Consider the following 17083-nt stretch of genomic DNA (forward strand, 5'->3'; position numbering starts at 1 on the left):
TGGTGGGGCATGGCAGGGCGGGGAGCAGAGTTCCAGTGTTTATTATTGTACATATATATATATTTCATGTGTATACACAGATAGTTTTCTCTCTTGGAAGTATTAAAAAATTGATCAACCTTCAATCTATAAAAAATACCTACTCTACATGATAGAAAAATCTCTCCTCCAAGTTTACACTGATTTACACCCAAGGCTTTCCCCCAGAATGTACAATACGAGGCAACATCTTAAACCTTAGTGTAGAAGGTGGGCCACGCAGAGGGTGGAAGGACACAGGGCCACACACATGCTCACACGCTCGCACGCACACACACTCCCTCACGCACATGCTCGCACCAGCAGGGCCCCCACCCCGCCCCCTCCAGGAGGCTCCTGGCCACACTCAGGCCCTGGGGCAGGCCCGCAGCCCCGGGGGGTGATGCTGCTGCTCCTTGAAGGAGCCCCCAAGCCGCCAGGAAGGCCCTGACCTGTGGACATGGGGGCCAGCCCTGCCTGGCCTCCTGCAAAGCGCTCCTGGCAGAGGGACCACGACCCCTGAAGACCTCTAACTCCTGGAGGAAGCTGGCTCCAGACGTGCGGACTCCTGGGGGCAGTGGACATTCGCACGGGGAAGAGGGCCTGCCCCCCAGAGTCAGTGACCTCCACTGGTGGCTCTCACATCATAGGATTAGTGCAGCCAGGGTGTGGCTGGGGGCACGGCCCTGTAACCCGAAGGCCCCCAGGCTTCACACTGGACCAAGGGGCCCCTTCCAGTTGGGTGCCGGCTCAAACAGCCCAAGAAAGCTGGGGGCACGGCAGCGCCTGGTGGGACCCTGACGGCACTGTCCTCGCCTGCCTATCCTCCCCCCACGTCCAGCGCCAGAGTTCTGGGGCCTGTGTGCCATCCAGGGGCAGCGCAGGCCTGGATGGCACCGGGCAGGGCACCTGGTGGCCACGGGGAGCAGCACCCCAGGGGGACCCGTTTCCCTTCCTCCCCGACCGGGCGGGAAGCGCGGGAGGTCTGAGGGGCACGCCCAGCCTGAGGCTGTCCTGGAGCCCCTCCGTCCGGCCCCGCCCCGGCTCCGCTGTGTCCTCCCGCTGGGCGAAGGAGACCCCGCGTGCTGGGTGGAGACTTCCTGCGGCTACTTGACCTCCAGGATGGACGGGTTGGTCTCCATGATGGCCACGATGATCCTGTCGATGTAGTCTTGCAGCCGGAAGTTGATCTCCTCCTGCTTCTGGATGGCGTCCATGAGCTGGGGGGGTAGTGGGGCACGGGGTTGGTGCCTGGCACCTGGACTGCCGACGCCTGTGGGCCGCGTGGGGCACGTGGGGGCGGGGCCGTTACCTCATCTCGGGAGACTGAGCTGATCTCCGCGGCCAGGGACTCCGAGAAGGCCGTGGAGAAGAGGCTCCTGGCGCCCTGGATGCTCAGGTTGATGATCTGCCCGTTGAGCTCGTCGTTCTGCTCCTTCAGGCTGCGGTTGTCCTGGGGGACACGGGGCGTCACTCCTGGGTGCACGGGACAGGCCCTCCCGCCGGGTGCGGCCCCAGCGCACCTGCTTGAGCCTGCGGACCTCCTGCTCCAGCTCGCTCTCCCGCGTGCGGCTGTGGTATTCCTGCAGACCCGCGCTGCTGCTGCGGCCCCTCCGCTGCTCAGCCTCCAGCTTGAAGAGCTGCAGGTGTTCCAGCTGCTTGCGGAGGTCCTCGATCAGCTGCGGGGGATTGGGCTCAGCCAGGCCGCAGGGCCTCTGGGTGGTCTCCGCACCCATGGGGACGGCCCCTGCTCACCTCCTGGGTGGCCTCCTTGTCCCTCTGGAACTGGTGCCTCTCGTGGCTCAGCCGGTCCCCCAGCTTCCGCCTGTTCTCCTGCTCGTCGCTGAGCCGCACGGACAGCTCCTCAATCTCATCTAGCAGCTTCTGCTTCTCCTGTAAGAAAGAAGGTTGCCGTGGACACGCCCGTATGCCGTGGTCCCTCACAGCTCCCCCAGGCCCAGGTACTGTTTCTGTTGAGGGAGATGGGACCCACACAGGAGCAGGGACTGAACCCAAGTGCTCCCAGGTGTCCTCAGGGCACACAGTGGCCCAGCTGAAGTCAGTCCATCAAGGACAGCATCCTGGATCAAATCAGGGGTTAATCTAAGCGTAACTTTCCAGGCCCAAGGACCCTGAGAAGCCAGGCAGGGCCGCTCACCTTTTGGCAAAGGGAGGGCCAGGCCCCACCTGTCCTGGCTCTCAGCCCAGGGCCCCCATGTCACTGCCAACCAGGTGGCTCCCTCAACTTGGAGACCCTGTCTCAGGTCCCGGCGGCCCGCAGGTACCCCAGGAGGAGCGCGGGGAGCCGGCGGGCAGCTCACCTCCTCCAGGCGCTCGATGTTGGCCTTCAGGCAGGGCGTGCAGGACCTCAGCTCGCTGTTCTCCTCATCCAGCTGCTGCAGCCTGGGCACAAGAACTAGGCTGGGACCCGCAGAGCTGTCCCCGACCCCACACGCGCCCACACAGAGGCCAGAGCTCCCCACAAGCCAGGATGGCATCTACACCTCAGGTGTGGGGACGCCTCACGTTTACAGAAAAGCTGTCACCACGGAGCAAGTCCCTGGACCCTGAGCCCCTAGCGGCTTCTCGAGGCATTTGCAAGTCCTCGTGGCATCCGTCACACACCGGAAACACGGGCGACCAAGCCAACGGCCTCGACCCAGCCTCCCCCAGGCGCCCCTTCCCGTCGGGTCCCTGCACCGCGACGCCATCACAGCTCCTCTGTCCCCTCGGGGCTGCAGCATCTCTAGGCTTCCTCGCTCTTCATGACCTTGTTCTGAGCAGGCCTGGCCCTGTGTTTGGTGGACTCCCCTCAGGCTGGGCTCGTCTGGGGTCCTCTGGAGACTGGACAGGCTGTGGGTCTGGGGAGAGCCCCACAGAGAGGGGTTCCCTTCGCATCCCGCGTGACGCTGACCTGGACCACTGGGTGGTCTGTCTGCCAGGTGTCTCCTTGGTCAGGTTCTGCTTTTCCCATCTGTCCTCTGTCTTCTAGTCACAGGCCCCGTCCAGGCTCCAGGGACGCCCAAAGGGGCTTCTCCACGTGTTGTTTGGGCTCCTCATTGGCTCAGGCTCTGGCAGAGGCTCCTGCTCTGCCCCAGCTCTGCCCACCTGGAACCCGTGATGCACCGCATGGCTGTGCTCCAGTGCCTCCCCGCTTCTGCTGGTTTTTCTCTGGCCCAACCACATGCCCGCCCTTCTCCCAGGAGCCCTGGTTCCTTCCCTCACGCCCCTGAACCCCCAGGGCTGCAGGTCCAGGCACAAGGAGCTGCTGACTGAGGTGCATAGGGCAGGCAGTGACCCGAGTGCCGTCTTGCTCCGAGGGCCTCTTGAGGCCCCATCCACCTTTAGCCCCAGCTGCTGCCTGTTTGACCAGCAGGATGGCCCGCCCATGGCACCCACAGGCCAGTGCACAGGGCCCCACGGAGAGGCTCTCCTGAAGTCCGCTGACCCCACTGTCCCGAGGTCCAGCAAGAAGGCTGTCCCAGGTGCTGGCGCAGCTGGCCTGCCCCCGGGAGGCCTCTGTCCAGGGAGACCCCAGCACAGCTCTGCGTGCAGCCCCTCCTGCCGCCCACCACTGTGAAAATGTGTCCAAATGTATCTTCCAGCTTTAAGAGCTGGACATAAACACATGCTTAAGGGCCTGGAGTCATGAATCCCTGCTGCCTGCTGAAGGCTGAGGGTGGGGCCACTCAGTCACAAAGATGGTGACTCTGCAGGAGGACGGCAGGAACCCTCGTCAGGGACCCCACAGCTGACCAGCAGCCTGTGGGCATTTAGGTTCTCTGCCAGTTTTGAGATGCACGTGTCAGCATGTGTGGACACCGCAGACTAAGTTCCTGGTCCCCTCCTGTGCCTTTGTGGGCATGTGCGTGGAGCCTGCTCCCCTTTCCTGACTGTTTAAGGCTCATGCCTTCAGGGGGGCCCAGGGTAATGTTCTCAGGTTGCCTTAAAGAAAGATGGTGACTTTGATTTGGTTGGTGTAACGTCCTCACGAGAAAGATTAGAGGAGGTGACATCCAGGTGGTGTCCATCTTTGATCCCGATAATCATGGCCTTCAGTACAGTCTTACAGTTCACTTCACAGAGGTTTTCCCACTGTTCCTACGGTCAACTTTGTTCCTAGGCGTCATGCCCTGGGGTGGAGGGCTGTGCGCTGACCGGGCAGCTCTCTCTCTTCCTCATCGCTGTCCGCCTGGCCCGCTGGTCCCATCTCCCCTCCCCGACCTGCCCACCCCCTTCCGCACCCCACCTCCCCTCCCCCATCCTCCATCGCCCCCTCCCCCTCCATCCCATCCCCATCTTCCCCTCTCCCTATCCCCCTCCCCTCCCCACACCTGGCCTGCAGGTTCTCAATCTCGATGCTCTTCTCCCGTTCCATCTTGCACAGGAGCTCCTTCTGCTTGCGGGTCTCCTCCAGGACCATCTCGCAGGCTCTCAGCTCCTGCTCCTTGAGCTGCTCCTCCAGAGCGTTGGCTCTGCCGGCAGAGGGGGAGAGACTGTCCTGAGACACTGCGCCCGGACCTGGAGAGTGGCCCTGCCCAGAGGAGGGACAGGCAGGCACAGAGGATCCCCCACGGCCACAGCTCTCGTCAAGGGCGGTTCTGAAGCAGGAGATGTGTCCCCCAAAGGAGGCTCCACCCCATACTGAGGGTGCCTGGGCTTCAGACCCCGGCACAGTCCTGACAGCAGGGACAGTCCCCATTGTTCTCGGGGGCCCTCACCCCCGCCCCAGCCTACACCCACAGTAGCCGCCAGCTTGCTGGGTGTCAGTGTGAGACCCTCTCGGGACAAGCCCACCATGTGCTTGGCCCTGGGCACCTCGTCCTGCTACTCCAGACTAGGGACGTGGTTTACAGACTGCCCCCCACAAGGTCAGATGCGAAGGCAGGTGTCGCAAGAACTCAGAGACAGGTGGAATGTCCACACAGAGACCCCGACCCTGGTATCTTCCCAGACCACCACGCCTACTTGCAGGAGACCTCCCAGAGATGGGCTCCCGGGGTCGGCTGGGCTGGCGTGCCCCCAGCTGCCCTGCACACGGGGCTTCTCATCTGCCTTTTGGCGCCTGCGCCTGAGAGTACACAGTAGGCCGAAGACCACGAGACACCACTGGAAAGCTCTCCTACAAAACGTCCAGAGCAGACAGGAAGAACGACCCAGAGGAGACACGCATTGTGTGGGAGACACTCCAACTGTCACCCTCAGAGGCCAGAGACACCACATCCATGAAACAGCAGCTGTCACGGGAGCGACGTACAACAGAGGTAGCCCTTAGCAATTAAAACTCCAACCCAACACAATTCTGAATTCAAAAGAGGAACTGAAAGAAACAAAAAATCATCATACAGCAAGAAAGAACGAGAAAGAGAACAGGAAAGGAAAGGAGAACGGTTCAGAAAGTCTAACACCTGACTAACAGAAGTGCAGACTGACTACTGACCTTGGGAGAAAACGGGAGAAACCATACAGAGAAACAATCCCAAGAATGATCCTCCTGAAGCTGAAGGAGCCGCTTTCCAGATTTAAGGGCTAGAACCTCCTGCCCCTGGCTCAGGAGACGACACGAGGCCCTCCCAGCACCCAGGGAAGGAGCAGGACCCACAGAGCCGTGACCCCAGTGGTGCCAGGGCCCCGCTCACAGATGGACAGATAGCAGCGGAGCAGGCTGCCCAGGGCCGGCTCCCAGCGGAATCCCAGACTCAGCCACCCATCGGTGGTGGGGAGTGCCGGGGGCGGGGGAGCGCGGGCACAAAGCCTTTTTCAGACACGTGAGGCCTTAGGGAGCCAGGCTCCTATGCCTTGAGCAGGGCCTCTGCTTAGAAACCAAGTGGGCGAAGACGTGGAATCTGGAGAATAAGAAACCAGACGTGGGGGACACAGGTGGAACTTGTCATATGCAGGAAAAAAGGCCATGGGGGTCACAGACTGGGAACCGCAAGCAGCCCCAGGAGTGCGGGCCAAGGGGACTCAGGCAAAACCAGGAGGAGCAGCCCAGCAGCTGGACATGGCAGGCCTGGGGCTGGCAGGCAGGGCAGGGCAGGGCGGGCTTTTCACCAGTGTGTGGGTGACTGCTAAACGCCCATCAGGCCAGAAGGCCCGCCCGTCATCTGAGAGAGCTGTCTGGCCGCCCTCGCACTCTCCCTGGCAGCCCCCACCCAGGGCCCAGCACTGTCTCTGAACCCTGAGTCTCAGTCTCCTAGTCCAGGGGGGTCTCAGACCTGATGCAATCCTGCATCAGGACAGGTTCCTGGAATGGGGGCACATGCCAGATGCCCCCAGATGGGAAGCCCAGCTAGGTGTTCTGAGGGCACAGTGTGGCCCCGGCTGCTCTTGAGGGGCCCTCCGTTGCCCTTTCCTCGGGGAGAGCCTTGCTCACCCCACCAGTACCCAGAGAGCCAGCCCTCAGCAGCTGGATGGGGGGCGGCGCCTAGAGAACCTGAGGTGGATCACACCCTGTAGGCTGCAAGAGATCTGCATCCTGTGCTCACCTGTGTCCCTGCCCTCACCTATGTGCTCTGTGCTCACCTGTGTCCCTGCCTTCACTTGTGCACCTACCCTCACCTGTGTGCCGTGCTCACCTGTGTCCCTGCCCTCACCTGTGCACACCTGTGTGCCCTGTGCTCACCTGTGTCCCTGCCCTCACCTGTGCACACCTGTGTGCCCTGTGCTCACCTGTGTCCCTGCCCTCACCTGTGCACACCTGTGTGCCCTGTGCTCACCTGTGTCCCTGCCCTCACCTGTGCATACCTGTGTGCCCTGTGATCACCTGTGTCCCTGCTCTCACCTGTGCACACCTGTGTGCCCTGTGCTCACCTGTGTCCCTGCCCTCACCTGTGCACACCTGTGTGCCCTGTGCTCACCTGTGTCCCTGTCCTCACCTGTGCACACCTGTGTGCCCTGTGCTCACCTGTGTCCCTGCCCTCACCTGTGCACACCTGTGTGCCCTGTGCTCCTGCTCTCACCTGTGCACACCTGTGTGCCCTGTGCTCACCTGTGTCCCTGCCCTCACCTGTGCATACCTGTGTGCCCTGTGCTCACCTGTGTCCCTGCCCTCATCTGTGCACACTTATGTGCCCTGTACTCACCTGTGTTCCTGCCCTCACCTGCGCTCACCTGTGTGCCGTGCCCTCACCTGCATGCCCTGTGCTCACCTGCGTCCCTGCCCTCACCTATGCACCAGCTGGAGGTTCTCCTGCCGCAGCCGGCTGTGCTGCTCCCCGTTGGCAGCTGTGTCCTTTTCCAGTTCCGACACCCGCTTCTCCAGGAAGACGACCTGGGGAGTGAGATGGTGGCTTGAGAACAAGGGGCTGGGAGAGTGCATGCCCCAAGCAGACGGTCCTGGAGGCCACACCCAGCAGGCTGGAGAGCCGTGAGCGCCAGTGAGGGCAGGGTGCACATGGCGCCCTCAGGCCTCAAGGTGAGGCCTCAAGGGTGGGCAGGGCACTGCTCTGCAGGGCAGTGCGTGCACAGAAAGGCCCAGGGTTGGTGGTGCCCACCTCATGGAGCCAGGCACACTCAGTAGGTGTTGACAAGTGTAATGACCAGACCACAAGACTGGACAGTGGGGAAGGCTCGGCAGAGCTGAGATGCTGCAGAGAGCAGGTCCAGGAGGAGGGTGGACAGGGAGGTGGGGGGAGGAGGGTGGATGGGGAGGAGAGTGGAGGGGGAGGCAGGTAGAGGGGGAGGTGGGTGGACAGGGAGGAGGCGGCCGGACGGGGAGGAGGCGGGCAGACAGGGAGGCGGGGCGGGGGGAGGAAGGTGGACAAGGAGGCGGGGAGGAGACAGGGCTGTGCTGTCACCCAGCCCCTGCATGGCCCGGAGCCCTGAGCCTCGTGACCTCGGCCAGAGGGAGGCTGCCCCTCCCCTAGGAACCTCTCCTGAGCAGCAGATTCCACCCACGGCTTGGCTCTGGGCCCTGGCTCTGGGATCGCTGCAGCCATCCCCCCAGCACCTCTCCATGAACAGGTGTCCCTTTCCTGTTCACCCGAGGCTGCCGACCCTGATGGCACCCACCAGAGACCAGCAGGGCTATTGGGGGTCTGCTCAGCCCCCACAATGCCAGCCCCTCCTCCCACCATGCTCAGCACACCTCGCCCAACACACCCGCCAGCCCTGCCACCAGTCCAGGGCCCACCTTGTCAGCGATGTCCTCGTCCATGCCCTCCACGGGACCCGGGGGAGAGTCCTGCAGGGCCTCCATGGTCAGGGCCCCCGACTGCTGCAGGTGCCTGTGGAGGAGAAACGACAGGCCCGTCCAGAGGTCCTTCAGCGGGGCAAGGAGAGCAGAAAAGGGGAGCGACCACGGAGCCGGGCCTGTGCACGTGAGCAAGCCCGGGACCATGCAGAGGCAGAGCCCAGGGGCAGCAGGCAGGTCTCTACCGGAGGGCCTTCCGGCAGGACGCCACAACCAAGGGCCGGGCAAGCGGAGGCCTCACGGGCCCGGGCTCCTCCTCTGCCAGCTCCTGGGCCGGGTACTTTGTACTTGGGCAATAAAACAGGACGTCACCCCTCTCGGCAATATGAAATATTCTCATGTCCCCCAAGCCGGTGAAACATGCTCAGGGTCGACTGCGGGCAGACTGGACCTTCGGCGCCCTCTCTGTGCCTGACTTGCAGGCGCACCACTCGGGGCAGCCACGGGGCCCAGGCGCGGGGCTCCAGCGGCCGAGCAGGCCCGCGGCCCTGATGCACATGAGAGACTCAGCGCGGTGTCACCCCGAGGAGGCCGGGCACCCCCACTGTGCCCGGGCACGGGCTCCCGCAGGCGGTCACGCAGCTAAGGCCACAGCACGGAGAGCCCGTTCAGGAAAACGCTGTTAGAAAGTGCGCTCTATCAAACATATGAAGGAGGCTCTATCTGCTTTTCAGTACTGACCAAGCTTCTACGTTCTTTTCATCTTTTTCAAGAAACATTCTCAGGGGAACAAAAAAGAAGGGCATCTTCATGCCCAGGGGCCTCGAGCCCGACGGTGCCCTGGGGGGCATATTGGCACCATGCTGTGGATTTCACTGACCCTGCAGGGCCGGGAGGACGGCATCAGCTCCCACGGAACCGCTCCATGTCCGCGTCCACAGCGGGACCCGAACATGAGCTCCTGGCCCAGGGCCCATCCTGAGGAGGGGCCGCGCCTGGGCCAACACCCGACCCTGACCTCAGACCAGGGGCTGACTCCGGCTTGGGGGTGTGTGGCTGAGTGCGGAGCCATCTCAGTAAGGCCAAGGGTCCTCGTGTGGGGGTGTGGGAGGATGGGTGTGAGCCCATCCTCACTGAGGAGGCCCAGGAGAAGGGACCCGGTGCCCGATCCACCCAAAGGAGGTAGGTCAGGTCGAGTCCTAGACACGACCGGACCCCAGAGCCGCCTGCACGAGGGGACCACAGCCAGGTAGAGAGAAGCGACAGCAGGCATGCTGAGCTTCCTCAGGAGGCCGGGGGCAGTTATGGAGGCAGCAGACTAAAATTGCATGCATATGTGTGTGTTCGCGCACATGGCAAACTACACACACCCACAGGCCAGGCTTTCTCACACAAGGGCACTCGTGAGGGAGGGTCAGTCCTCAGAGCAGCACCACAGGCCAGCCTCGGGCGTGGCCCAGGGCCCAGGCGCCCGGGCCTGATGTGGGGCTGGGAGGACGGGACTCGGGCGGCATGTCCCGCCCGCTGCACGTGTTTGGGTGAAAGGCAGGGTGAGCGCTGCAAGGTGGCCCCCACCCATCCCCCCCACCCCCCCGAGCCCTCAGCCCTCAGAGTCACAGGGAAAGGAAAACAAGCAATTCATAGCCTCAGGGACAGACGGTGGGAAAGCACGTGGCACCAAAGACCAGACATTCAGGGACCACACGCTGGAGGAGAGGCCCTCCAGCGCCCAAGGGGCCACAGAGAGGAGCGCAGTGGAGGGCCAGCCCCCAGCAAGCACATGACTGGGGACCAGGGCATCCCAACAGGCTGCACCCGACCTGTGACTTGCCCGAAGGCAGCTGCAAGCCAGTTGACAGAGGTGCACGGGCCCTAGCACACGCTGGCCCGGGGCCCCACTGGCTGTGAGCCGGAAGCCTCCAGTAGGAGGCAACGCTCAGAGAGGGGCAGGCGGGAGCGCAGGGCAGAGGCCACCAGCAGGCACTCTGGGGGCGGGGGGCAGGGGACATCGCAGATCGATGCCCCAGAGAGGCCGGCAGTCAGCAGGAGCCTCCAGACTTGGGCCTGGCCTTCCACTCCGCCAGCCTAATTCACCTGGAAAGGGGTGCAAAGACTCCCCAAAGATGCCTGAGCATCAGGGAAGGGGAGCGCTCCTCGGAGCTCCCAGAAGGGAGACATGGTCACCAAGAGACCCAGGGAGCACTGTGCCGGACTCTCTGCAGCAGCGCTGGGGCTAGCGCCTCAAGGGCAGTGCCTTCCGAGCCGCAAGAGGGAAGCCACTTCTGATGTGAAGTCTGCACCAAGCCAGACCACAGGGGCGAGGCACCTGGCGAGGGTGAACCGCCTATTTTCTGGGCAACCCCTTCTCAAGAAGCTACAGGAAGACATGCTGGACAGAAAACAGATTAAAAAGGGAAGAAAGGCCCGAGGGTGAGACAAGCTGACACCCAAGAGAGACATGCAGCCCACATGGCACGGGCGCGCAGGGCCGGGGCTCCGGGGCCGTCCAGGCAGGAGATGACACAAACAAAAAACGTCATGGCAATCACTGTCTCTGGGAGAAGCAACATGTTTTTGGGAAAGGACATCCAGTGACCACATTGCAAGCCTCCCCATGGAGAAGGCTGGCCCCGGACACGCCTAGCAGAGGGGGGAGTGTCCACACGCCCCCAGACCTCAGTGCAGCTCCAAGACCGAAGAGCGAAGGGACAGTCCCGATGCGCGTTGTTCACACACTCATCCACCTCGCCGGGGGGAGACGGCAGGGCAGGAGGGGTACAGCCCTTGAAGGAGGCGGACCCAGACCCGGGCTGCGGCTTTGGGGGCCCCCTGACCCTGCCCAGCCCTCAGGTGGGCTTTCCCTCGACCCAACTGGAGGGAGGCGAGAGCTCCCACCAGAGACCCCCGGCCACACACCCGGGTCCCCGTCCACCGCTGGAGTGAGTCTTTATAGCCCACCCTTCAAGTCATTTTCAACCCCAAACCATGAGAAGTGACTTTCAAAAGTTTTCTTGAAAAAGCGCCGTGAGCAGGGATACGTTTCAGGAGGGGTCCTACCTTGCCACCTTCTTGCTGGACAGCCGCTTCGCTGGACTGCAGGATGAAAACAAACAGGAAAGTGGGGTCAGGGGACAGACAGGGAGGACGAGAGGAAGCAGGAAGTGCTGGCGGGGCGGACGGGGTGGGGGCGCGCCACAGGCATGCACACCCGCGCCCCCAGCCGCACCATGCAGGAAAGGCTGGCTCCCGGCTCAGCAGAAACTCAGGGACACAGGGACAACCTCAGGGCCTGGCGAGGCCACCATGCATCACGTGCTCCTAGCCGGCACAGAAGTCTAAGATAGAGTCACCGCCGGACCGTTAGGGCGGGACCCAGAGGGGGCCACGCGGGGTCTGAGCCATCAGCCGGTGGCACATCCCCGGTGCTGCGGGGCCGCGCTGTGCTCCTGAGGCCCGGCTACCAGAGGCCCGCATGCACAGGAGGTTCTGCCGTGGGTTTCGCTCCAGCGCAGGCACTGCGTACCCTCAGCCCCAGCCGCCTGGAAACCCAGAAAGCGTTCCTGCACCATCCAGGGCAGGCACGCCAGCTCCAGGGCGCCCGCCTCCTGGGACCGTCTGCAGTGGCAGAAGGGCCAGCTGACCGCACCTCTAGCCTCTGGTGTCCTAGGTTCCACTTCCCAGTTTACCTGCTAAATCATTGCTGGGGCCTGAGGAGGCACCAGCCACCTCTCAGAGAACAGCGGGGTCTGGGAAGGGACGTGCCCCCAGCCCAAGCCTGTGACACTGCAGCAGCACAGGGACCCAAGACGGGGCCTGCTTCCCGGGGCCTATCTGCATGAGCCGCGCTGTGGTGGAACTCAGGCCCTGATGGCCAGCCCCTGGTAGGTCCATGGTGGAGCTGCTCTGGTGAGAGACCCCCACTTGCCAGCAACAGCATTCCTCCAGGGGGAGATGTCCAGTGAGTCTGGAAGGTGTGGCCCCGGGCTGGGTGGCCCTCCTCCCTGCCCTCCTCTCCTCCGCCAACCCCTGGCCCCATGAGAACTGGTCACTCTTTATCACACTTCCCATTCAGCTTACTGTGTGGTCCCCTCTCCTGACTGACAAAGTGTCAGCCCAGGACAGACCGCTGTCCAGCTGACTCCTCCCCCGGGCCCACAGCACCTACACCTCTGGGGAAAGCCGACTCCCCATTGTCACGCAATGAACTATTTCACAGAGGCGCCAGGAACATGGCAAGTACGTGTGTTCTGAGGGTTGGGAGGTAGAAATCACGCCTGTTGTCAAACCTGTTGGACACTGGACTGAGTCACCTTTCACAACTACCAGCTCCGCTCACCCTGAGACAGTTCTGTGGACGCCGAGGGCAAGCCTCTCCTGGAGCAGGTATGAGGGGAACTTCCCACCTGACATCTGTGTCCCGATCGTAACGAAGGCTTTGATGGCATGTTAACCCTTTCATCAGCGCCTTTCTTAGGGGACAGGTGGCTGAAATGGACGTGAGACCCCTTAGATTTGCTGGCTGGATGCAGTCACACCCCAGTCTAGTCTTGGCCCCACAAAGCCTCACAGAAGTGACCGTGGCTGCCCTGCAGCAGGCCCTCAACGTGGAAAAGACCACCTCCGTGTCAAGAGACTTCAAGAGCGGGAGAACTAAGATGCGCGTATGTCCTCAAGTTCACTCTCAAACACAGAGACGGCAGGGCCCAGCTCGGGAAGTAAAATGACCTCCCCAGCCGAGCGGGCGGCCCGCCCAAGGCGTGTGTGGAGCACTGGGCTGAACATGAGGGGTAGAGGGGGCCGGCGGGTCTCTGAGCCCCCTTGTCCCCTGAAGCCCCTCAATGGGCACCTACAATTCCTCCTCAGTGCTGCCGGGGCCCAGGCTCCCTGTGAAGCTGCCCACCAGCCCTGTCCCTCACTTGACTGGGCGCTGGCTGGACCCTGCTGAGTGGGGCGGGAGGATGCACACGGTGGGCTGTTGTCAAGGGTCCACCAGGCCGGCTGAGGGGCCAATGGCAGGCCCGGGAGACGTGGACACGTGGTACCACCGCCGGTCAAGGCCCCCTCCTCCAGGAAGTCCCCTGGAAGTCCGAAGCACAACAGCACCAGGTGGTCCCACACCTCCTCTGCGGGGCAGGGCTGTGGGGTGTGTGGCATGAGGGCTCGTCGCTCCGTGCAACAAGCTAGAGCGCCAACCTGCCTAACAGACACGTTGACGCACGCCAACTGCCCAAGCTGTTTCCTGCAACTGGAGGCTGTGAGGAGCCAGGGGCCGCCCCCGGGACTCCAACTTGGGGGTGGGCGGCGTTAGGCGGAGAGGGGAGCAGATGAGGAGGGGGACGGGCGAGGAGTAGCACATGCACATGGGCGGCAGAGCCCCTGGGGCACCTGGCAGAGTGCCGACCCCGAGAGCCACTCCCGTCTGCACCCAGACCTAGGTCCCTTCAGGTTTCCCGATGCTGCTGCTGTGCCTCCACTGAAAACGTCTTTTGGTGAAATGCAAAGAGCATGTCCTCCTAAGAGCAGGCTCTCCTCCATGCGCTGGCGGTCCACAGGCAGGGCAGGGCCGGGGACTGGGTGGTGGCATGCACGTGGGGCAGCAGGCCGGACGAGCACATGCAGGGCCGGGTGGAGGTGAGGCTGCGGCCCGCAGGCCCGCTGGCCCACTTGAGGGAGCCCCCGGCACTCAGGCGGCACCTGGCCAGGGCGGCGGGCGCTGCGGGCCGGCGGGCTCTCCCGCGCCCGGGACAGACAGCAGGCCAGGCACCGCGGGTTACCTATTCTTCTCGAGGTCGTTCAGGCGAGCAGAGAGGTCCTCCAGGCGGTTGATCTGCCTGTGGCACTGGCTGCAGTAAAACTCAAAGGCCTCGTCAGTGAGGATGCTGTGCAGCTTGGTGCTGAGTGGGTCGGCGCTGGAGGGGCGAGAGGTGCGTCTTCAGGAGGGGCCGGACCAGGGCTGGGCAGGGTGCCGGCAGGAGACCTCTGCTCACGGTGCAGAGGCCCTCGCCCCACCTCTGGGACTGCGCCGCCTGCCGTGCGGCGGCTGGAGCACTTCCTCGTCAGGCGCTCAGGACTCGGGCGAGCCTGGCAGCTTCGCGGAGAAGCCAGCATCGTGACACCCGCATCCTCCACCCGAAATGTGTCTGTGTGAGTGCGGCGCACGCAGCCAGCGCCTCACTTCCCGCCCTATGGCCATGGCAGTGACTGTCTAGGGAGTGCCACAGCCAGGGCTGCGGGAAGGACGTCCTCTAAAAACTCAGAATCGTTACTGTCCCAGGAACTAACCACAGGGGCCTTCAGGGCAACGGGAAGTGCGGCCACGAGGACCCCAGGCTACTGAAGCACAGACGGCACCCTGCAGACGAAGCCGAGGACGCGGGCGGGCACGGAACCAGTGGAGGCACGTGCGCGGGGGCCTCGGCCGGGCCCTCGGGCCATGCCAGCAGAGCGCACCCCTCTCAGCACATCCAAGTCCACAACCGCCACTGTGGGCACAGGTGGAGAACCCCAGAACCAGGAGCAGAGGGACAGGGGGCTGACGGGGGCAGGCACGGGGGTGGGCGCTTCCTCCAGGCCTCCTGCTGCCCGGAGAGGAAGCAGAGCTGGGAGGAGCCCGCCCGTGAGCCCAGGGCTGGCCCGCCAGATGCCACAGCTCAGTGTATCCAAGGCCGAACCTCGCCGTCTGGGGACGCCAGGTCATTATAGGAAATGAATCCTGACAGCCGTCTGTGATGCAAACACCTCTCTCAGAGGCTGGTCAAAAGACACCAGCATCCAGCTACAAGAGGAGCACAGTCTGAAGACACGCGGGAAAACACGGAGAAACAGAAAACTCCGAGAGGAGGCCGGCCTCGGAGCTACTGCAGCCTCATCTGCGGCCGGTCGCAGTAAAAGGAATCACTGGAAGTTCCTGTTTCCGGTGCAAGTAAAAGTGACATCCACAGTACACTGTAGTCTAAAGCATCCTGTCTATAAAAAATGCAGGGACTTCCTGGACTCCCAGTTCCCTCTGCAGGGGCACAGGTTCAATACCTGGTCGGGGAACTGAGATTCCAAATGCTGTGTGGTGCAGCCAAAAAAATGTACAATATGCATACCTTAACTGAAAAACACTTTATTGCTAAAAAATGCTCACCATCACCTGAGCCTTTAGGAAGATGCAATCAGTTCACAACAGTCACGTCGCAGGTTGCTGATCCCAGACTCCCACCATGATCATAATTATATCAAAGGTTTGGAATGCTGAGAATTTCCAAAATGTGACACAGAGATCGACATAAGCACCGCCCTTGGGAAAGTGCAGGAGGGTTTCCACAGGCCTTCAGGGCATACAGTACAGAAGGGGCGTGCAGGGCGAGGCCCATCAGCACAGCCGACTCGGAGAGCTGAGCAGGACGCCGGCGCTTACTCACACAGGACAGGCCACACACGTCACACGCACACACATGCAACACACACAGAACACACATGACGTGCACACAACAGCCCCCCCACAGAACACATCACACACAGAACACATGCTACACACACAGAACACACGTGATGCACACACAACAGGCCCCCCCCACAGAACACATCACACACGCGACACACGCGACACACAGAGAACACACGTGACGCACACACAACAGGCCACACATACACCACGTGCATCACACACACAGAACAGGCTGCACACAGAGAACACACGTGACACACAGAGAACACACGTGATGCACAGAGAACACAAATGACACATAGAGAACACATGTGACGCACACACAACAGCTCCCCCCACAGAACACATGCGACACACAGAGAACACACGTGACACACAGAGAACAGGCCACACATACACCACACGCAACATACACAGGACAGGCCACACACACCACACACGTGACACACAGAGAACAGGCCACACACCACACACGTCACACACGCAACACACAGAGGACACACATGATGCGCACACAACAGCCCCCCCACAGAACACATCACACACAGAACACACAACACACACAGAACACACGCGACACACCACAACAGGCCACACATACACCACACACAGAACACACGCGACACACACAGAACAGGCCACACACAGAACACATCACACACACAGAACACATATCACACACACAGAACAGGCCACACACACACCACACACACAGAACACAAGTGACGCACACACAACAGCCCCCTCACAGAACACATCACACAGAACACACGTGACACACACAGAACAGGCTACACATACACCACACATAGAACACTCGCAACACACACAAGACAGGCTACACACAGAGAACACACGTGACACACACAGAACAGGCCACACACAGGACACACACGACACGCACAGAGAACACACGCAACACACAGAGAACACACGTGACACACACAGAACAGGGCACACACACAACACACACATTACTCACACAATACACATGACACGCACAGAACAGGCCACACACAGAAAGAACACATCACACACACAACACACACGACACACACAGAGAACACACGTGACACATCACACACACAACATACGCGACACACACAGAACACACGTGATACACACAGAACAGGCCACACACACACCACACATGACACACACACAACACACGTGACACACACAGAATAGGCTACACACACATCACCCACCGTGTCCCCTGCAGCCGTGGTCCCCACTGCAGAGGGTCTCTGGGGACAGCTCCGCACTGCCCTCGCCATAGTCCTCATCACACACACCACCCACATCACACACACAGAACACACGTGACACACAGAGAACAGGCAACACACACCACCCACACATCACACACTAGCACACACGCACTCTCTCACACACACACAACACATATCACACACACACACAGCCTGCCTCAAGCTTACTGCAAATCACAGCTCAATTCACAAGCAGCGCTGAGAAACACGCACAGCCAAGCGTCC

General features: G+C 61.9%; 1 protein-coding gene across 2 annotated transcripts in view; it reads right to left on the bottom strand.

The window, feature by feature from the left end:
- The window catches only part of RAB11FIP3 (RAB11 family interacting protein 3), a 59502-nt gene continuing 42419 nt past the window's right edge, over nt 1-17083 (bottom strand). For both annotated transcript variants that reach the window (XM_027527740.1, XM_027527741.1), the window contains 9 exons: nt 11210-11245; nt 8153-8246; nt 7188-7291; nt 4353-4493; nt 2340-2421; nt 1774-1911; nt 1542-1697; nt 1331-1471; nt 1-1238 (listed from right to left, as the gene is read on the bottom strand). In XM_027527740.1, the coding sequence (XP_027383541.1) occupies nt 1125-1238; nt 1331-1471; nt 1542-1697; nt 1774-1911; nt 2340-2421; nt 4353-4493; nt 7188-7291; nt 8153-8246; nt 11210-11245 (1006 nt within the window). In that variant the 3' untranslated portion in view covers nt 1-1124. The remainder of the gene's footprint in view (nt 1239-1330; nt 1472-1541; nt 1698-1773; nt 1912-2339; nt 2422-4352; nt 4494-7187; nt 7292-8152; nt 8247-11209; nt 11246-17083) is intronic.

The sequence above is a fragment of the Bos indicus x Bos taurus genome, chromosome 25 (genome assembly GCF_003369695.1).
Source record: "Bos indicus x Bos taurus breed Angus x Brahman F1 hybrid chromosome 25, Bos_hybrid_MaternalHap_v2.0, whole genome shotgun sequence".
Taxonomy (NCBI): domain Eukaryota; kingdom Metazoa; phylum Chordata; class Mammalia; order Artiodactyla; family Bovidae; genus Bos; species Bos indicus x Bos taurus.